The following is a 23,626-nucleotide window of genomic DNA, read 5'->3' as shown; positions in this document are numbered from 1 at the left end:
TCTGGCAGCCGTTCTTGCCTTTTCAAGAGTTTCTCACAGAAGGGCAGGTATAATTTCTTTTGCTACTGTCATTACTGTGTTGTATGATAGGGAATCTGCTGAACAGCTATTCCTACACCTGACAGCACTAGCTCGCCTCAGTACTCATTATACCACTGGCTTTGTACATGGTTTATAATATGATCAGATTCACTGTACAGTGCTATTTCTGAAAAGAATATCATGATGTATGGTAATATATGGGATGCATGATATGGTATTTTACATATTTTGACTGCTAGAAATGGTTGCTTTTTAACTGTCTTTAGGATTCTCATTAAAGTGAATATGCTCTGTCATGTTTGCTTATGTAAAAAAATATGTCTTCTGAGAAAAGGAGGAATTTTATGTTCTTGCTTTATGTACTTGCTTTAATGCATTTGAAATATTCTATTCCTACTTTAAACAAATATATTATCACACTTCAGAAATGTGCAAGAATATAATAAATAGAACAAAGATCAGAAAATGTTTCCCATGCTCAACCTCAGTTAAAAGATATCATATAAATGTACTAATTAAATACTTGATCCAGTGATTTATACTTTTCCAAAAGTCATAACCACATGGACCTCGTTGTCCTGGGTGCTGCAAAGAAACACAATCAGTTGAAATTTTCAATTTCTTGAAAAGATGCATAATATGCCAAAATAATTATTTGCCTCCATGTGAAAAGAACTGCTAAATACATTCCTACTTACAACATTTATCACTGTAAGCATAAAGGACAATAACTAAAATGACCTTTTCTGTAACTTCTATACTGCACAGTCTGTAGTGTGATCAAGCTCCATTGACTACTGTGGATAAAATTGATAAAGTTTTATTAGTCAGATGGCATTTGACACATGAACTTATGTCATTGAAAGAGAAGTCAAATTCCATTCAAAAATATACAGAACATTTTACAATTCACAGGAAAACCCACTCTTCTTTGAGAGTATCTATTGTAACTTCAAATAGTTTTAGATTAATTGCTTGATCATGTAAATTTGAACTAGACATAGTTAAAAAGGCACACTGTGTCTTCCTCTGAGTACAGTTGAGGAGAAATGCCAGAATCAATATGAGACCATCCAAAATCCACTGTAGATACGGTGAGACAGTGGATAGGCATTTGAAAATCACAGGGTGGAAAATCCAGTACTTAAATACAGTAACTTCTAGAATGCACTCTTTATTTTCTAAATCTAAATCAAGAGTCATAACACAAACTCTGCCCTCTCTAAGTCTTCTAAAGCCAGTAAGTGCTAAAGCATGCATTTAGTTAAGTATAGTAACATAATCTGGTATTTATGAGCATTTGTGTTGGGCAATATAGAGTCAGTAAAACCTGTATGTAGACCCATAATTAGTCTGCTTCTGATCTATAAATTTCCTACAGTAAATACATATGTTTACAAATAAGGATTGCTATTCTGGAGCTGAGATTTAAAAAAAAAAAAAAAAAAAAAAAAAAGCACACAAAGTTTCAAAAGTCTTACATTTTTTCCAACGTTTCTGCTAACTATATGGAATTTTTAGTAGCTAAATCTATTTCTAAGTAAGTGTTTAAAATCACAATCTGCAATTATAAAAATCTATTTTCACTTCTACATCAGCCCAGCTTGATTGTTTCAGCATCGCAATACTCAAATTTATTCCTTCCCTTTTCTGTCCATTTTTCATGAAGTAGATGTGTTTCCTAAGTAAGCTAGGCTGTCAGATAGGTTCTAAATCTATATCTAAATCCACTTTCTTCTTTAGTGTACAAAAAGGGAAATTAATAAATTAATTACTTAAACAACAACAAAACAGAATAAGGGTTATTCGTTTTTATACATGGACTGAAATGAGCACAGAACTGAAATACCTTTAAATAGGTAATGATGGTTAGAAATGGTGCCCTAAGAGTATCTGTACAGAAATGCACGTTACACATTTTTAATTCTTCACTAGATGGCAACATTGCTCTGCTGAAACACAGCTGCAAGGCTTCTACTCTAGCTGTAAACATCTGTCCAGAAAAATCTGACTGTCAGCTTGGGAGAGAGGATATTAAACCATGGCTTAGAAAAAGAGATAAGGAAACATAGAGGACTGTGGTTATACAAGCATAATTTCTGTTTTACTGTGTGGTGAGCCATGGCCTTGAAGTTACAGACAAAAGGGAACATCAACATAGCTGTTACTTGTGTCTCCTTAGGTATGGGTTTTAAATATGAATCAGCTGATCCCTACAAATAACCATTCAAATAACATCTAATGATGAAAGTGTGTTCTGTAAGCTGTCCATTAACAAGAAAAAGTTATCACCCTTGGAGAAGTGCTTTTGCAGCCATCCAGGACAAGGCACAGCATACTTCTTAAGAATAAGCACAGAAAATTAAATCACTTTCTTCAGAAGATAACGGGAAGGTTTCTAGTTAAAGAACAAATGTATGGGACCAGCTTGCAATTATACCATTTAAGAATATTCCCACATGAAGATTCTTCAAGCCAGAACAATGAATAAACTTAATGCTAAGCTCGTGCTTATGGCAAAGGAAATTATTTACTAACTCTACAGTACAGAAAATTGTGGACTATATGTCCTGAGATGAATACATGAAACCATCTAAATTAAGGCTTATATATGCACCAGGTGTTTTTTGCAGTTATTAAGGAGATTCTGCTTTTACATATATATTCTGAGTCAGCTTCTAACATTTTGCATGTTTTACTTTGCTGAAATTTTCTAGCCAATGAATAAGATTCAAGAAGGCTGTATGTAATATGGGTTTTGGCAAGTACCACAGGTGATGCCTCTAGTTTCCATCACAAAACTGCAATAGTGGGATAAATGTCCATGTTAAGATACAGATAAGATCAGGCTGGGGATAGGGAAGACAAAGCTTGATCCTATGTGCATTACTATTTAGCTTCAGTTTTGGTAGATACTTAAGCTCTTCAAGACACTGGATACTTTTAAATACTGCAGAAGTTGAGGAAATATAATGGAATTATAAATATTTTTATTTACTTATTTATTTTATTTGTAATTACAGGAGCCCTGAATATATGACCTCCTGTACTTTCTGACACCTTATCAACTACATAAATACATAGGGCACACTTCGATTTGACCACAAATTAACTTTTAACCCATCTGTTTTATCCATGGTGCTCACTGCTATTTTTTTTTTTTTCCAATTTAAAAAAATCATAGTATGATAATCTTAATGACAGCTAAGGCAGGGAAACCTTTCCCTTAATTTCTGCAGACCAAGAACAGAGCCACACATTTTGTGAGAAAAGCATGATGCTCAGTTCTGTAACAGATAATGTTATGCACATATATTGAAACAAGACTGTCTTCAATTTGACCAAGTCTAAAAATAAGCCTTTAATACCTGCTAATTTAAATTCACACTTAGGAGTGAGTATTACCATTCCTCTGTGGGACTACCAGGGTCAGGAAACAGAGATCCGTTTTTCCTTAAAGAGTTCCTGAGCACTGTCTGACCTCTGCCACTCTCTCTGTGAGGAGAAAACTGTTCCATGTACAACAAAATCCTTGCTTTGAACACAGGAGCAGATTTGATGCCAGAATTTGAGTTCTTCCCACAAAAGGAGAAATTTCTGCCTTCTCCCAGAACTGCAGTTGGCCAGGAAGAAACAGGACAAATCACTGTGTGATCATTAGGCCTGTGTGGTTATTTACCAGCATCAGAGTGATTTCTTGGTGTTGATGAAATACTGACTGGGACTGAGCATAATTCTACCTAATGGGAAATGTCTCATTTTTATCACTTTTTTCTCCATCACAGGCTCTGGCAGTTACATGAGAAATTTGTTTCTGTATATGAAAGACTGTTCTTCCTTAGACTTAGCCTTCTCTTCTACACAAGACATTATCCTGCTTCTCCCATGTTCAGATAATATGCATTTATATCCTGGAACATTCAACTCACTTGAAGGAATATAATAGTTCTATTGCCTCTGAATGAACCCTATATAACTTTAATTTGTCAGCACCTCTTTCTCTTACACCCATTTACTGACACTGTATTGAGTAAGTAGGCATGCAAATCAGGATGAGCTATATTTTGCTTGCCATACCACACTGATTATATATTGAAATATCTCTTGAAAGTTTTGAACCTCGAAGTTGTTAAAAAGAACAACTCCCATATATACTACTAGGTCTACTGAAGATCAAGGATCTCTTACATTTAAATGAATGCATATAACAGTTAAAGATCAAATTATGTCTGACAATTTGTATTATTTGGAGGAGAATTAAAAAATTAAAATGTGAAGAAAAGAAAGTAAGTGTTACATAAATCGTTTGGTAGAGTATCTGTTGTAGTTTAAGCTGGAAGGTGGCTGAGCACCACGTAGTTGTTCACTCACTCCCCTCTTCCCCATGGGATGGGGGAGAGAACTGAAAAATGCAAAGGAGAACTAGTGGGTTGAGAAAAAATTATTCAGTAAGACAGAGAAAAGGGTAATAATTATGACAAATATATATAAATATAAATATATGGAACAAGTGATGCAGAAGTAATTGCTCAGCATCCCCTGTATGATTCCCAGCTAGCTTCTGGGCAGCAGAAGAGAGCCAGATGCACTCCCACCTCTTTCAGAACTCCTTCCACTTGGCGTCATATAGTTTGGAATATTCCTTTGACCAGTTTGAGTCAGCTGTCCTAATTCTGTTCTCTCCCAGCTCCTTGGGTCCTTTGCTGAGAATGGCCTTGGCTCTGCACAACACTGCTTAGCAGCATCTATAAACTTCAGTGTATTATCAGTGTTGTTATGCTTAGAACTAAATCATAGCTTCACATCAGCATCTCTGAAAAAAACAACTCCATCCCCTCTGAAACTAAGTATCATAGAAAATATTATTTCTACAAGAAAGTCAACTTGACAGGGAAATGAAGAACTGATATTTGATTTCTGAGAGAATCTTACTGCTGCATAGTGAGCAAAAAGAACATGCTGAGATAATTTACGCAGTTGCAGCAAGTTGTTTAGTCAGTTGCAGCAGGGACCCTTATTAGAGCTTGTATTACAGGCATTTAACATCTTCATTAACAATCTGGAAGAAAGGATAAACAGCATGTTAATTAAATGAGTAGATAGTTCTAAACTGAGACAAGTCACAAAACATCAGTGAGGACTGAGATCTAATGTAACAGGATTTAAAAGGATAGAAAAATAAGAAAAAGAGATTCAAGTTTAGTCAGAGATTCAAGTGCAATGAGAGTTGTCTCAATATCTGAACCATTCATTAAGAATGTAAGTGAGAAACAAAGCAGTAACACTGAAGGAGTAAGAAGTGAACTGGATATTGCTTAGCATATGATGGAGAAGCTGCGAAGACCGTTTTGATTCTGGGCTGCCTGTGAAAGCATGACTTGGAAAGCTTACAAAAAACTTTAAGGAGCTCAAGGCTGGAAGGATTCTCACCGTGCCTTTTTGAGGAGTACTGCATCAGGTAAGTGGTAATTTTAATGTGTGTATTTGAGGAATACGGACACCAGAGGAGCACAAAAGCTGGAAAACTGAATCTTGCAGAAAGTCTTTAGCAAGGAAAACAACTAACATAGATTAGATACTTAAAACAACAGTCCGGTATATCATCAGGCAGGGTAGTATAAGAAATTTCTATCAGGTATGAGGACAATGTGGTACAGCTTTTCCAACTCTTACATTCTCTATGATTTCACCTACCAGTTAAGACCATAACTGCTATGTAACATGATTCGAGATTATTCCTAAGTTTCATTGGAGTGAGCAAAATACAATGCCACAGTAAAATTTAATCTCATTTTAATATGAAATCAATGCACCCTTCTGCCCAGAGTTTTCCTGCTTTGTCTGCAAGACTGGAGCTATGCAGGTACTTCCACAACCCACTCCAGCATTAGGAGATGTTTTCTGCTTGTTTCTAAACCCTGAAAATATAATTCACCTCCACACTAATCCTAGGACTTTATGGTACATCTCTTTTACTTTTTTTGGTAGTGTCATTTCTCTGTTATACTACATTATCTCTCACTAATACACTCACCTTCATGTTGCAGGTATCTTAAATTACATAAAAGCAGAACTTGGGTAAAATCTTAGCTATACAGAAGCCCAGTTTTCAATTTAAATGGATGAGAGGCAAATCCCTTCTTCTGTTGGCTCAGACACAGACCCTTTGTCATGTTTTACTCTCTATGTTCAGGGCTTTTTCTCCCTTTCTGTGCTCAAGAACTGGAACACTGGTTTGATGATATGAAAGACTGGTAAATGTGGTTTGAGGTATAGAGTAGTCAGTTTTAGACCTGGGAAAGCAAAAAGCTTGGTGAAAATCTAAGAGTGATGCATTGTTTCTATGTGGTCCTGAAAGAATTAAAAGTTAAATGCTTCTCTACACCTTCACAAGTCAGAAGATTTCACTGACTTCAGTGGAATCCTTTAGTAACTACAGATGTAGTCCAAAGGCCATATTTGCTCTGTTGAGCTCACTTCTATAATTAAGTGTAAAAACTAAATTGTAGATTATCAGAAAGGTTGTATTTTTGACACATTCTTGGGTATCTCTGGGAACACTGCCCATAACTGTTGAAATCCTTTCTCATCTGGTTCATTGTCCTGTTCCAGGAGTGAGGCTAGTACAAGTCCCTTTTGAATACTATTCATACAACAAGAAGAGCTAAAAAGGAAGGTAAAGAAAACATTCCACTAATCCTCTGCACAACTACACTGTGGGAATAGGTCTTTATTGGACAGCCTAAACCAAACGTGACCTAGAACATGTCACAGGGATACAACATGGGCACAACGACATGTCAAATCTCCAGGGCTAACTGCAAGTCTGACTAGATGTATACATGTAAACATCTTAGCATACATTCATGAGGCAGTAAGGCCAAATCAGAGCTGTAGGTGTTTATGGTGAGACATTAGTTCTTTTGTTACAAGTGCTCTTGAACATCTTTTCATCTTTTTTCTTTTTCTTCTTTTCCTTCCTCTTTCCTTTTAATTAAATCCCATTAGAGAAGTGTCACTGTTTTGATTATATCCTCAACCACAGCTGAATCAGCCTACTTCACTTGTTAAGGTGGGATGCACCAAATTAGGATGCAAATCTTTCATTACATTTTTTTTACAATGGAGGTATTATCCCTAGTTAAGCTTGAGAGATAAGATGAGAGGCAGTAGATGTACACAGATCTCTTATAGAAGAATTACCTCTAGTCTTTCAAACTGTATTATCTAATAGAAAGGTCTCTTTGCATCTTTTCAAAGAAGAAATGAAGGGACAGATGCGTCTCCAGGGCATTCAAGCAGAGAAGTGGGGATATTCTCACAACTACCTTTACCCTAGCTGAGTTTGCCTATCTCACGAGATCAGACAGCTTGCTCTGCATGTACACCCACATACCAGAAACAGGGAAATGGTGCCTTCTGACAATGAATTAGATGCTATTGGAATTCTGAGTGTTGACAAGAATATGGCTGGCTAGCTGAGGACATCATTTAAGCCTCCTAGTAATGAGCACATTTGAAGCATGTGCCATACTACTAATTATCACTTGGTTCTGATTGATTCATCACCTGCTTCAGTGCTCCCATTTCATAAATAGGAACATAAACTGCTTAGTTTAAGAAACAGAATAATATGCCCAGTTTATTTAACACAGAACTGACTATATTTTGTCAATTACTGTCAGACTGATTTTCTTTCCTTTAGTCCCTGTATGTGTGTGCACATATGTATATGACTGTGAACAGTTAATTACTGTATGACCACATATAGAATGCTTGTATAGTATTTTAATAACAGCAATAGTATAATCTGGTTTGCATTTACACATTGCAACTGAGAAATAATAATTTTCCTTACCTATTTCAGTCATGGATATCCCCGGAGCTAACTGCCCATTGTTGAAAGAGCTATAGGTAAACAAGTTTGGTACAGAGGTGAGGTCATAGATAGGTTCCTGCTTTATCTGTTTGATTCCAGTCATGTCTAACCCAGACTGATCTGGAGAAGGCTGGGCAGAATCCACGTTGTAATAACCCTCAGACTTTGGCAGGTCGATGACATGCCCATTTGAGTAGGTGCTGCCCGTTTCATTATTCAGATTGCCCAAGCCATTGCTGATGCTGTTGCTGTAAACCCTGGCAAGGGCTTCTGCCTCACCGCTCTGTTGCTGCCGCTGTTCCTGCAGTCGCTGCTGGTGCTTCTGCACTTCAGCATACAGGCTGTCCCTCTGCTTTTTGGACATTCTTCCAAATTTCACAGCTGAAAAACAAAGCATAGTGTAAGCCACTGTCATGTTTCTCTTCTCAATTTCTCTCAACACCACTGCTCCCCTGATACTCACTTTTAGCATCACTTTTGCTGTGGAATCTTATATTTCTCTTTTGGAAGAGAAAGGATGCAGAACTTTAAACCATATTCATCTCACAAAGGAGAAACCATCATCTGCTTGGATTTACAAGGTGACAGTAACTCTTACTAGACAGGAGGGGCCTCAGTCAGGCAACTCACTTTCTCCTGTGAATGTTAGAAAGTAGATGCATCCTTTTCTTATCTCTGTGATCAGCGAACAACAACCCAGAGATGTATGAAACACACAGTCTATAGATTCATAGTTGTTGCATTTTACCAACTTTCCACAAACCTCTAAACTGTGCGCTAACAGGATTAGTACTCTGGTTGAAAACAAGCCCTACAGCCCCATTATCACATTCTTTCAATGGGGTGTTATCTTCACACTTCAAAAATAAAAATCTTGCAGGTTAGATTTAGAACCTAGAGGAAAATAGCAGATTGGAAGGTAAACAGAACAAATGACTGTTGTCTTTTTCACAGAGAAAAGTCTCAGGGATTTACACACTCAATTTACATAATCTCCATGCACAAAATTCATGCATTCCTTCTAATGAGAAGGGCAGGAAAACATCAGAATGCAAACTACTGTCCCCAGGAATAGGGCTCACTACACTGAGATTGAAATTTTCGAAAATGACGGTCTGATTGCTAAGGAACTACAAGGAGTAAACATAGCCTATATACACAGTGGTCATTGATAATTATCTGCTCTTTATTTTCTCTCTCTCTCTTTAAATTCTGGCTTTTTACTGGCCTAGATATTGAGATGTCAGAGAACAGGAAGCTATTAATCATGCTTTAAGACAAATGAGATCCGTCAATTAGGATACATTCAGCAGAATTTATCAGAGAACAGATAGGAGGACATTTCTTTGGAAATACTTATTTTACATATTATGAGGACTATTTTCAAATGCTACTTCCCGTCCACCTGTAATGGAGATCATCACTCTTATTAGTGGCTTGGTTTCCATTTTGGCTCCATTTCAGTTATAGACCTCCAGAAGATTCTGAGCCTACAGATGCTCATAAAATACATATATATATTTATTTTTTTTAATAGCAAAAAATACCCTAACAGTAACAATGAAACACAGAGAAAGAGAACTCTATTAGAAGGAAATGGCATAAAATTCAGGAGATGGTAGCCTTTTCAATTTATTTTTCTTGTTACCAGTACCAGCTTACTTGCAGACCTCCGCACAGACTGAGTTTACTTCACATAGACACTGGCTGCTCTGCAACCAGCCCACTGTGCATTGCACACTGTTATGGACAATATATAATGACTAGATTTTGAGAAGTACAACTGCGTGTTTTCTTCAAATGTAGGGTCTCCGTAAAAACAAATACCCACAGTTTACTCTCATTATGTATTCATTAATTGGATTCTCCAGCTGCTGTCAATTAGCATCCTGCCTCTGCATGATAAAAATGAATCTGTTACATGGCTGAAAGGTAAAATTCACATCCAGTTTTTCTGTCAAAAAAGATCCATGCAGGCTATTTTAAACTTGCAAGAACTCTCCATATGATTAAGTATAAACACTCTCACATCCACAATGAGAGAAGAAAGAGATGCCAACAAAAGAATCCCTCTTTGTACACAGCAGTCCCTGCATTATAGGTTGGGAAGACAATGTCATGTGTTAAATACTTCTGTGATATCTCAAATACTTGGACGGTATTACTTTTATTGGGAAAGTACATGCTGTTAAATTACTGAAATTTTCCTACAGTGCTCTCCAGGAAGAAGCAATAGCTATGGTGTGAAAGTATACTGCATGCTAGACCCAAAAGGACTCCATGAATTAAAGGTGAGACAGCAGGGTCCTCTCAGTCTGCTGAGACAGATGAGCAAGTTGTTTCAGTGAGACATGAAACATAGTGAGGTAGGAAAAGAACTATTATAGATATAAAGCAAAATTATAAAGTCTGAACTATCTTATGAAATAGGTCTTAAAGTAACTTCATCAGTGCCTGTTAATTCCAAAGAACAAGTTTTATGAACAAATGCTGTCACGTAATCAAAGCTAATATAGCCTTACTGAAGCAAATGTAAGCTGCCTTCAAGGACAGAACATTCTCTTCTCGTACTCACTGACCATTTCAAATGTGACAGTGAGCTGGACAGCCATTGCATTAGCAATGAAATGTTTCTCTTGTAGATCCAGGCATGGACAGGAGGCAGTGCACCAATTAAATGCTTTTTTTCACAAGGCAAAATGCTTGGTCAAGTGTTCTGAATAAAATAAACAGCTGAAAAACCTTAATATTATCAAGGTGTACTCTTTTTTTTAAACTGCCTATTCACAGTCACAGATCTTTAGAGATCACAAGGAAAGGGATGCTTCCTCACACCAGTATTGTGGTGTGTATAACCAGTATAACCAATGTTGTTAATATAAAAAGTTGTCTAAACTGGAATACAAATCCTTCTCTCCATAGATAACTTTCGTGATTTTGAGCAGAACAATGCAGTTCCTATCCAACTATTTCCCTTCTAACCTAACATTGTTTTCCATTTTGCTATCTTCCCACCCTCTTCATGAAAATAGCTTCCACTGTTAAGATCTGTGTCTCACAGTGTGTACGTTACAAAGCAAGGAGCTTCTCCTCTCTCTTTTTCTAGAAATCTACAGGGAGTTTAAGTAAGTCAGCAGAGAAGAAGAATTTCAAATGTTTAGGCATAAAGCAGGAATCTGACTCCTTACCATCTCTAGACATTCCCAGGGCAAGACATTTCTGCAGTCGGCAGTGTTGGCAACGATTTCTGTTGGTTCTGTCAATTAAACAGTTTCTCTGCCTTGGGCAGGAGTAGGAGGCATTGTTCTGCTGACTCCTCCGAAAGAATCCCTAGGGGCGACAAGGAAGAGAGAAGGAGTATTACCATGTGGGTATGTGCACACACACATGCACACACACACATGCACACATACACAGCCATGCAAGCTCTCATGTAGCATAATGTTATTTTTTGCTAGGACTTTGCAGATGCACTAGCCTTGTACAGTGAAATTAAAGAGCATTTACTGCTCATAAGGAGGATTTGTAATTGTTCAGTAAAGAATCTAACACTACTTTGCTAAAGGACAAACAATAAAGAGTTACAGAATATATTCCTATTATGTAATAACTACCATGGATCATCTAATTCTTGCACCTCACAGATGAAAAGCTTGTCAGCATTGGTAAACAGATAACATTAAAGTACTTTTTCTGACTATTTTCCATCTATTGAAAGAAACTTCTAACATCCGGCACTGGCTATACATAGGATTAGAAGCTGAAGTCTGCTGTTAAATTTAATCTGGCAAATGTTGATCTGATCTGGAGAGCCCATACACTTTGGGAGTGAAAAGTAATTCAAATTCAAACATTACAAAAGCACTAGGATTTAATGGCTGTATCAGGTACATCTGACACACAAAGGAGAAAGCAACACCTTTAGACACTACCATGAGAAAGTACAGATATTTTCCATATCAATGGAATATAACATTAACCATTTAATCTATCAAAAATAGTTCAACACTCTATATCCTGGAGGGTTTGTCTGGCCTGTTGCTGGCCTATTTGCTAAATTTTTGAGGGTGAGAACATGTAATGATTTATGAGCTCCTAAACACTACAAACAGCACTAAGAGGTACTATTTCTGTAGAAATGAAATGAAGTGGCAGAAATTAAAAGAAAGATGAAACCAGGGAGAAAGCATTTTATAATTCTCTTTTCTTTCCTGTAAAATAAAGCATGAGAGGATCAGTGAGTTGAGAGTGAGGGAGAAAAAACAAAGAAAATAATTTAATTGGCAAACTTAGCAGCTTTAGAAGAAAGTAATTGCATGGCTGTTTGGTGGGAGAGATGAAGGATAGCACAACCGCTGCAAGAAACTATGAAGGGAAAGCATCATTACTGTACTTAAACTAGTCACTGGCAGAAGTGACACCAAAGTGCTTGTGACTTTCCGTGTTGGTTTGTAAACAGCTCTCAGTGGAGTCAGAAAAGAAGCGCTGACTGCACTCATCAGGCAAAACCATTGTTATCTTCGTTCAGGCTGACAGAAGATACTAATAAGGGATGGGATTTACAACTCCTGTGGGTTTCTGGGGGAAGGAGTGGGAAAACAACAGGGTGATGTTGTCACAGGGCTTGATTTCCATGCTACAGGTAGCACCTGTAATCCCTCTTCAGTCCCTGAAAATCAAATTAGGGTGGCACGAGATGTCAGTAAGAGTGCAATAAGCATGATGTTCCACTGAAGAGACAGCAGTGATAGTTCCTGAAATCGATGATCCCAAAGAAGCTTAATTCATCTGGCCCATGCTGGCTTTATCAGTGATTACACTGTGCAGTGACTATTAAATTAAGGTTTATGATTTGCATGGTTAAGAGCATGGATATCCTTTAGGGAAGCTCTCAGGAAAAGTTCATTGTGGACTTACCTGATCCTAGTTGACCAAACATTTTTTTAGCAGTGGAGATGAGCTTAATGTTACTGCTAGATGGATGACAATTGCAGATATTTCTTATCTGTTTGTTGAACCTTACAGCCAATTTTGTTTTTGACGTGAGGAACATTTTCTGCTTTAGATTTTAGCAGCTCTTATGTGATATGGATTCGAGAGAACAAATGAGTTAAATTATGTTAAAATAACCCACACAACCACCTAGCATCAACTATGCCTTATCACATAGTACTGTTTTTATCTATTAAGGCTGATCTCCTCTCACAAGAATTTGTTTGTATTTTTTTCCCCACTAACTTCGATCTCTTACAAGAATTTGTTTTTTTCAGTCACTGCTCCTCTTAGGGAAAAATCAAGGATTACATAATGAAGTTAATCTACAGCAGGTAATTTATTTCTCCAAGGAGACTTTTGTGCTCTGTTCTTTCAGCAAAGATCTAAGTGCTTTCTTACTGAGAAACCTTTCATTTCATGTTGGAAGATTTTTACATAACATTAGTTATATTTACTGGGAATAATGCTGTTCTGGAGAAGCGGGACACAAGTCATTACTGAGGAGTTAAAGGACATACAGAAAGACAAGTCTTCCAGTGTTCTCAGAACCGACTAGAAGTCTTTCTGCATCTTAAACAGTTCACTTTATCCATCACTGGCAGTCTGAGAAGGGAATGGCCTCTTAAACTGTCCTCTAGATCCTTGCTGCGCTGTGGATTACAAGAGACCTCTCACCAAAAGGGGTCACAGAGACACTGGGATGGAAACATGTCTTTCAGTTTTGTTCTTTCCTTGGTGACTGCTGGCAGAGCCACCATTTTCTTTAGTGGGCCCAGCACACTGCTCAGCCTATGCAGGTGTGCAGTATGTAACTGCTGTAGCATTTACAATGCCCCTTAAGCTCTTACGATATGCATTTGCAGTGGCAGAACTAATGCATAGACAGAGAGTGAAAGGACAGAGAAAGTCTGTAGCATTGCCAGCGGGAGTGCAATCCTCCAATGCCATTCCCCAAAACGCTGAGGCCCTCTGGTGCTTGGCTTAATGTGCGCGGTCTTGTGAAAGCCCTTCTGGCCTACTTTGTAATACTCTTCCTCTTAATTAGTTCAGATTTCTAATGCATTCAGACAAAAGGAGCTAGAAATGACAAGTTATTAGTATATGGGATGAACAAAGATTTATTTAACTGCTGGGCAAAGAGGAGCAGTGTTGCACTACCTGAGACAGTGCTTAAATGAAGAGAGAGCTCACGCAGAGGGAGATGGCCTCCACTGGGCCTGATGTGAAGGCTGGACATCTTTTTTTCACAAGAAGCTTGCAAAACAGCATTAGACTAATTGATGCGATACTGCAAAACTGGCACAAAACTCATAGATTTTAAACTGCTCTAATTGGAAGAAAAGCTCTTTATCTCAATAAGTGGTCCCCACATAGAGCTAAGGGTATTGTCTCTCCTTGAGGCACACACAAGGGTCAGAATTAAGCCTGATCACATCTACAGGAGACTGTACCCCTCAGTGCACTGTGGAAGCTGGATATAGAGTCAAGATGTTCCTTTTCTGCTCCAAATGTTTTTCTCCTGTAACTTTTATTCAAATATTAAAGTATTAGATCAATTAGTACAGTCCTGTTTCATGTAATTGTTGTAAGAAAATGCTTATTTCCAGTCCAGTCTCACAAAAAGACAGTGTCACAGGGTAAGCTTTTCATTTAACACCCTTAAAGTTTCTGAAAGAAATCAGATCTTTGAGAATATATTCCTTCTTAACACACTGACACTAAATGCATTGTTTTGTGAATGAGTTTATGGATGAGTTTGTAAATGTTTATAGACTTTTCAGTTGTTCTGAAATATCTTAAAGCATTAAGTATGGAGAGACTTTCCATTTCACTCTGCAATTATCTGTCCACTTCTGAAAGTACAGGCTTGGGATTTTTTACGTACAAGAAGGAGATGCTGCCCTTCATCTTTACAGCTTTGCTGTTACAGTCAAAATAATACCAACATATATACTATAAAATTCTGGTGTTCCATAAGCAATTCCTTAGATAAAAAAAGGCACAGAGTCTTTCTAAAATTGTAAACAAAAACCTTTCTTGTGTTTGCTTGGTGTCTGATTAGAGATATTTGAGCTGATGTCTGGGATAATATGCTAATTTTTTTTTTTTTTTTTTGTCTAGCATTCTGTTCCAAACAATTCCACTGTGCTGAAGTCTATAAGAAAGAAAGCAAAGGATCCTTTTACATTACCCATAATGTCATAATGTAAGGTATTTTTTTCCTTTTGGAGATCGCAGTGGCCTGCAGAGAATACAAAGTGTATAAAATAGGACTAAACTGACACCTGTAAGCTTTTAAGATTTGAACTGAGATATCACATCAACTTCTAATGCTGCTCAGGCTGTATAGGAAACAAGGTAACAAATCCAGTTCTCAAGCTTATTTAACATGTGTGACTTCAAGTTGCCTGCCTTTTTATCAGCACTTATGCTGCATCAGATGAGATTAATTCATGTTTCAAAAGAGGAAGTAACTCTAAAGGCTATTTGATGAAAAGAAGAGAAACCAGGAAAATTAGGCATGAAATGCATGTATATAAGCAGCAGGCTTTATGGCCTTTGGTGTTACTTGCTTGAAAGAGTGTAAGAGTGTATTATTAAACACGCAGATGCCTGAGGCTAATGCAGATGCTGATGACTGTGCTGTATTAAAATCTCATACCTTGCAGCCTTCACATGTGATGACTCCATAATGTATTCCAGAGGACTTATCACCACAAATTTTGCATGGTATCACTTCAATTTGTGCTGTAAAATAAGACAAACATTTTGAGTATATAATTCTATTTCGTTTCTTTCTTTCTTCACACTAAATCTTTCCCCCCTCCCCTGAAAATATGAAACTGCTTTTTATTGTACTGTGTGTTTCTGAATGCTTTGATTTGGCAGATTTTAATTGCTTCACATTATGTATCTACTGTTATCCACATAACTTGTCAACATTTCAAGCTATCTCATGATTAGTTTTTCCTCATACTCTTCTCTTCTGTTTTTACTTGTTAATTTAATCATTATTATTGCTAATGACAGTCATTAGAAATTCTAAATAATTATCTGGATTCTTCTTGCTTACACTTTTACAATATTCATGACTTTACTATTCATTTTGCTGAGGTGGTTTTATGTGGTATGTTTTGATGTATTTTTCAGACCTGCAGAGGTGATGAAGTTTTCATATCCTTCAGATTATGGGTTAAAAACATTCACAAATAACAGTCTCACTGGCAGAGACAAACTTGTAAATGATCACTTAATCTCTCAATCATTTCAAGCTATTTGCTTGAGAGTAAGGGCAGAGGTAGGTAAGATCCACAGACTGAGGTTAAGTACACAGTGGCTGTGTGATGTGAGAGACAGGAGCTATCTGAAAATGTTTGAGTCTGCATGTTTTTCAGATCCCTTGTTTTCTTCTGTGAGATTTCATTGTTCTCCTCAATTCTTTCACCACTTGGAACTAGTATCATGCTTGCTTAGTACTACTGGTAGATATCACTTGTTGTTTAACCCCAGTAGACAGGCAAAGAGCTTCTTGCTCACTAGTTGGATGAGTGAGAGAATAAAGAGTGAAAGCGAGAAAACTCATGGGTTGAGATAAAGACAGTTTAATAGGTAAAGCAAAAGCTGTGTGTGCAAGCAAAGAAAAATAATTCATTCACTACCTCCCACTGGCAGGCAGATGTTATTCACTTCCAGAAAGCGTACTTTCATCGCATGTAATGGTTACTTGGAAATGCAAACACCGAAACTCCTAACATCTCCCTCTCCTACTTCTCTTCCCCCAGCATTTTTTTGCTAAGCACAACTTTATATGTATGGCATACATCCTTTGCTCAGTTGGTGTCAGCTTTAATGGTCATGACCCCTCCCACATTTTTGCACACACCTAGCCGTATTATCATGAAAAGCAGAGAAATCTTTTGCTCAGTGCAAGCAGGTTTCAGCAACGAACAGAACATTGGTGCGTTATCAACATTATCTTCATCACTAATCCAAAACATGCATCAGGTCAGTTACTAAGAAGAAAATTGACTCAATCTCAACTAAAACCAAAACAGTATCTTCCATACTCAGGTTAACATTATCCTCTGTTTACTGCAACATTAGTCACTCATCAAATATTTGGGCACCCTGGGTGAGATCTTGCATGGTAAGGGTGACCTTGAGGACAATAGTTGCTCGCCCTTAGTACTTTGGTTGAATATGTTCAACTCCAAAATGGACTGATAGTCAGGGAAATAAGATAATAATTCATAAGTACATCCTAGAACAAGCATCATGTTTCAAATCAGTTGGTACACAAACAGTCTGCAAATGCTGGAGAATACTCATAAATGACAGCACTAAATAAGACATGCACTAAGCATAGTTGCGTTGTGAATACTGTACCATTACAGTCTGGATTTTGCCCATACTGTTTATTACTCCTTTCAGGAGACCAGTTTTCTAGGAGTTCTTTCCTAGACTTCCTTGAACCAAATCTCAGAACAATCTTGCAGAGTCATCACATTCCCCACTGAAAGGTACATTGCATCCCCCATTCCTTGGGAATTACTTAGAGTAGGTAAGCACTAAAGGTGAACATTAAAGGTCTCTGCTATATAAGTCACTAACTATTCCCCTGAAACACCATGCCCCAAAGGAAGGAGGAATTAGGGTCTTTTATCAGTGTCATAAGAAACTTCTGTTTTCCACTGTCAGCTCACTTTCCTGAGATGCTCTCTCTGATCAAGCACATTTCTAGGAAAAGTAAATATTAGCTTAGACAAGCAAACCAGTTTTTTCAGTTGCCCAGAGGCCAGGATGTATAAGATGAATTTTACTGTAGGGAAATGCAATTTATTGTTAATATATTTTAGGTGGAGATAACCCAGGCAGAAATCTTGGCTGCCCTTGAGCTTAAGAAAGTTCATATTTAGAAATGGAATTGTCTATGTCATCTGTCGTTTTGGGATTAGTTTCTGTATCCTGTTTTGTTTTTGCAGACCAAGAGAGGTAGATTTACTTCTTTCTTAAAAAGCTAATGTACACAAGCCATCCAAGCATAACACATAAAAACAAAGGAAACTCTGCATAAAACGTAACTTCAGCTTCTTGGTAATTTTCCCCTTATTCCCACTGCAGTAACTAAAACATTTCTACATGCAACTCCAGGTACTGCTTTTTCAGAAGACAGGTGAAGCCACTACTCACAGGTCTCTGCTTGAGAGTCATGTGGAGGGTGCAAGGCTAGGCTCTGGGACCTTGCACTGCTTTATGCACAAAAGTTCAAAGACATATGTCAATGTCAGAAGCAGAGACTACTGTGACAAGATGAGATCTTCAGGAAAAGTAATGACGTGGGAAGAAGAAAATAAAAACAGTGTGTAGGTACTTTTAATGCGACTTGCATATACTGTTTGTAAGTGATAGGAACAGAGACAGAATTATTGATCCTGTGACACACATTGCATTTAGCAGAGTGCTCATTACTGTGAGCAATCAATAATTCCATACGTGACTTGCAATTATAAGCACTACACTAGAGGTAAATATTTCTGGATCAAGGCACTAAATGTGATGGCTCTGGATTTCCATTAATATGAAATAAACACTCCAGGCTTGTGATTCATCAATTAATTCAAACTCTTATTCAAAATTAACCATTCTATAAATTAGTAAGTACAGGATCTCTAGAAAATTGCTGCCAGGCCTCCATAGAAAGCTCACAGAAAACACAGTATCTTTAGTAAAGAGAAAACACTTCAGGAAGTTTGGAAAAGTAGACTCTGCTGTTGCTTGCTAGATATTTCTTTTTGTTCATAAGACAGCAGAACAATTTAAGGATTCGTAACAGAAAACTAGAGTGATTAGTTGTACAGGCCGGATGAAAAAGAAGACACTGTATTCCCCAAAACATCTTGAATTACTGTAATTAACACCCACAGTACCAGGTTTCTTTTGCAGATTTAATGATTGTCAGGGACTACTACACATTTTCACATTGTATCTTTGTTCAGACAATTATAATTTAGCTTTGTTTTTCTTCTTTCCTCCTCTAAGGGCAACAGTTTAGGGAACTGCATATACTTATCATATGTATAGCTGTTATGAAATAAGAAGCTCACTTCTGAATTTCTCATAAGTAAAAAATACATCGATTCAGTACTGACTCCTGAACACAGAAGTAAAAAGGGAACTGACAAATTGTGAAGTTGCCATAATGATAATTTCCAGCAGCATATGGAAACAACTTATTTTCTTCAAAAAATGAGGAAGTATATAACAGCAAAACTACTAATCTGTGCTATTAAAGCCTTTCCACTTGCCTTCTTATCCATCTACTTTAATAATGTGTGTAAGAAAAACAGCTTCTGTCTTTTTCAAGCAATAACACGGGTTTTCAACTGCCCATTTGTTCAGTTTTTCAGCAAGCACATTCAGTTTTCAACCTGTCTTGAGATGTATCACTCAATAAATGTCTGCAAAACCACCATCACCCAAAACATTAATAATGTTTGGATACATGCTGCATTGTGATTGCTCCTTATCACAGATTGTAACTTTTCTCATCAGTACCACAGGCTTGTCCTTCCTCTCTGTGATATTCATCTTGTACTTCATCCTTAAGGTTAAAGTTCACTTAGTCTGGGAACTTCCTGTAAGTTTATATGATATCCTACAAACTGGAAAGCAGCAGTGAAAATTATTTAATTCTACATGACAAGTATTAATAATCCACACACACCAGTTTACCACCTGGAACATAATTCATTTTCTCAGGACAACAGGAAGAGCAGAATTCTATTAAGTAAATACAAAATCCCTCTCATACATTTGAAATGAACCCTTTAAATATGAAACATTCACTATTTTGTCATACAGTGCCCCAAGAGAAAAAGGATTAAAGATTTGTCTCTTCATTATCAGAAAAAAATTTACTCACTAGCACAAAATTCATTATTTTGAAAGTAGGGCAATAACCAGATTTCCAGTACTGCTATTGTGGTGAAATCAGGAATAAATCAAGAAGTTACAGTTATTTGCTGAATTCCTCATGAAACAAAATAAAAACTCATCAGGGCAACTAATAGGTCTACAGTATATTTATGAAAACTGCTGTTTACATGGATAGGTGGTCTGACAAGAAAAAAACAAAGCTTGCATTTCAGCTAAATACTCGAGGAACTTAATTCTCCATAGTTTGTTGATACAGGAGGAATCGTGTTGAAATCTCAAGGCTAATCAGAGCAGTGGTAAAAAATAAATACATATTTAAAAAATAGCTCCTTTTCCAGTGAAAGCTTTCCCAAAAATCTCAAAAGGAGTTCTTTTGGGGAAAAAAAAAAAAAAAAAAAAAAAAAAGGATAAACTGACCCAGAGGTCTTTTATATTTGTATCCCTAAATGATTTCAAATGAAATACATTAATTGTTCTCATATAGTTGCCAGCTCCTTTGCTTTTTCCATCGTGGCATCTGTGACAAGTTTTTTCCTTACATATTACCACCAATAGAAGCTTTTACTACAAACAATGTTGTCAAGTAAAAGTTGGTATCTTCTTTGCCTCCAAAATTAGCTATTATCTACAGCACTACTTGAGGTGCAGCTGAGGATACTAGCTGCATTTTCCAGCCTCTGCTGTACCTAGTGCAGTGAGAGCTACATCATTAACAACATCTAAGTCAGCTAATTAATACTAGGTAATGTTAATTAATATGTCTGTAGTTACATGTTTGCTGTCAGCCATACCACAAAAGACCCATTAGAGCGAGCAGACATGATCACTCTGCTTCGTAAAATAGAAACATTTATACACAGTGAGACATACAAGTCTGGACTCTGGGCTCTGTGCCATCTATGAAGACTGCTGGGTCCACCCAGCCCAGTGCATTACTGCAAAGCTGATGATTTTCAAATCTGTCAGTCCTGCTGCTCGAACGTGGAGACATGGAGATGCCCCAAAAGCAGCAATACTTATGTAACTGTACATCTCATGGAGTACACATGATAGAACTGATCTATACGCGGTTTGTAAGAACTTATCACAATTTTCAAGGAAAGTGGTAGCCCTGGCTGCTAGATATTAAGAAAACTGACAGATCATCACTCAAAATAGCAGAGTGATAGATTACTGCTAAAAAAATTGTTTTTCCCATAAATCCACACACTTGTCATGTCTGATTTCTTTCATGGTCTCACAGTCTCAGCTGAAGTTTATTTAGCTTATAGTGTCACTTGGAAGGTTTTTTTCATGACACATTTTCTTTTCTCCTTCCTCTTTTATGGTGTACCATGGAGAAAAACAAATAAACAAACAACAAATCAAAACAACAACAACAAAAAAACAACCCACATCACTAAACAAAAAGCACAGAATTGCATATCAGTTTATTTTACAGATCAGCTCAGGCCTTTAATGCATGGCTATTCTAAAGAGTACTGTAAAAGAAGAGACTTCAAGAAAAAAAAATCTGTTTTTGTTTGTTTGTTTGTTTGTTTTCCAGTGGATAAAACAAGCAGACAGTTCAAATGTGTATCCTTATTGTGGGACTTAAATTTCCTTTTAGATGGAATAGTCAGGATAATACCTTAGAAAATGGCATTACAATGTATGTAGACAAATGTTCTGGAGTTTGAAAATAAGGTGCTACATATCAGCCTTCTTGCAGGATTCATATGTGATAAAAAAAATATTTATAACCAAAGTCTGGAACTATATTTTAGATGACATTTTGTATCTGTTTCTACCATGACCATAATAGTGTTTAGAGACCACTGTCTAATGCTTTGAAATAGACAGATAAAATGAGTTCACATTATTATAGCTGCTTTAGAGCTAAAGGCAATATCCAGACTGCTTGTATAAGCTATTCTTTTTATTTTATTTTTTTTTTTGTTGTTATGTACCAATTTTGGGATAAAACTTGAAAAAACTGTCTCTGCTTATTGTCTTTACATTCAGTTGAAAATCTGAAATTACATGGAAAATAATAATAATAATAATAATAATAATAATAATAATAATAATAATTTAAATGTCATTTATTTTCTTTCTGAAGGGCAACTACAATGGATCTAGCAGTGTAATTTAACAATTGATGCACAGTAATTTTTTGTTATATTTGTGATGACTTAGGTATAGAGAGGAGATTTTTAGCTAGACATATTATCTTTTATTAGACTCAAAGATGTTTTTGTTAGAAAAAAAAAAAAAAGATTTTGGGCATCTAGCTTTTTATTTCACCTGAAATAGGAGCAAGAGACTTCAGGCTTAAGGCCGGTTAAGAATAATTGCTAAGAGCAGAATTTCATTATGCTAATCAACTAGAAAAGCTGCAAGATATGCAATGCTAGATGATTCTCTAAAGAACAAAGACGGTTGTGAGGAAGAGAACCATAAGGGTTTTAAGAGTACAGAAACAATGTCATTCTAGATTTGACATACATGTAATTTGGATTATCAGTTCTTTGTGACTTTTTTGTTTCTTTGTTTTGAGCAGAATTGATGATGTTAAGACAGAGTGGTTGGGGCGTGTGGGACGCTGTCTGGTTCTCAAGCTGGAAGGTTGCAGAAGGTAAGCAGAACCCCTTGTATATTGTGCAAGGCAATGATGGAAAGCAAAGATCAAGTACAGCTTAGTCACCTGATTCAAAAATATGAAAATCGACTCATCTCCCAGAGTCTACAGGTCAAAAGTCTGACCGCTGAGTAGCTGTGCTCAGCAAAGTCACAAAGGCTCAAAGGACTGGTAAAGTTTGACTCATTTTGTGCTGTGTAAGTCTGCACTGATGAACATTTCTATATTAATCCATTAATATATCCATTAATCCATTCTTTTTTCTGGTATCTCATATGCATGGAAACTGCATGTGTAACTTCAAAGGATGATGTTGCAGTAAAGCAAGTTAATATGCAACAAAAAACAAGCTGCCAGCCAACAATTTGGACTCCTTAGGTGAGTTAAAATCAGAGATATTTAATTAAATACTCAAAGGCCCAGCCTAGGCCCTCTGGAGAGCTCAGAAACTTGCTTTATTTGCAGCAAAAGATTTAAGTATATAATAAATGCAGAGTTATTACTGTACAGTTTCTACTTCCCTCAAAGACTCAAGCAATGTTTCTGCTGATACTGCACACTTTCCCTAAAGAGATTATTATGGTAATCCCAAATATTATACTACCCAAGCTATCTTACATTTGAGCTCATCAGATCCAATGTTCTGCAAATAATCTCCAGCAGCTTTAGACAGTGTTTATATAAGCTGGTCAGAATGGTACTTTGAACAGTGATGACCATGTTTTTCTACGAAATTCTCTACAGAGAAAATGTGCACTTGTTCACAAAAAAAAAAAAAAAAAAAAAAGCAGCTTGTACAGAGAATACACAAAGTTCTTTCCAGAAGCACTGTATTTTCGACAATCTATTTATTGTAATTAATTAATTAATTAAGAGTGTTTTCCTTACACACTTTACAATATTGCAGCAGTTTAGCAGAAACAATTCTTTTCCCTCCTTACTTGTCTTTATTTTTTTCAGATATCTATCCACTTTTTTTTTTTTTTCCTTCTTCTTCTTTATTTTTTGTTTTTACCTGAATAAATTGATAAATGGACTTTGCAAGGGAAAGCCCAGGTGGCAAAGGAAATGTTTATGATCTATTTCATCCATTGAAATTTTAGTGTAGTCCTCCACACCTCAGTTGTTATACACTACATATACAGAGATTAGTG

At 36.7% G+C, this 23,626-nt stretch overlaps 1 protein-coding gene across 1 annotated transcript in view; it reads right to left on the bottom strand.

Annotated features, from left to right (window-relative positions):
- RORB (RAR related orphan receptor B) overlaps positions 1 to 23,626 on the bottom strand; it is a 138,112-nt gene that overhangs the window by 23,343 nt on the left and 91,143 nt on the right. The window contains exons 2-4 of the mRNA XM_015849152.2: positions 15,579 to 15,664; positions 11,110 to 11,251; positions 7,901 to 8,302 (exon numbers count right to left, since the gene is read on the bottom strand). Of these exons, the coding sequence (XP_015704638.1) occupies positions 7,901 to 8,302; positions 11,110 to 11,251; positions 15,579 to 15,664 (630 nt within the window). The remainder of the gene's footprint in view (positions 1 to 7,900; positions 8,303 to 11,109; positions 11,252 to 15,578; positions 15,665 to 23,626) is intronic.

The sequence above is a fragment of the Coturnix japonica genome, chromosome Z (genome assembly GCF_001577835.2).
Source record: "Coturnix japonica isolate 7356 chromosome Z, Coturnix japonica 2.1, whole genome shotgun sequence".
NCBI lineage: Eukaryota > Metazoa > Chordata > Aves > Galliformes > Phasianidae > Coturnix > Coturnix japonica.
This window is presented reverse-complemented; position numbering and strand designations above follow the sequence as displayed.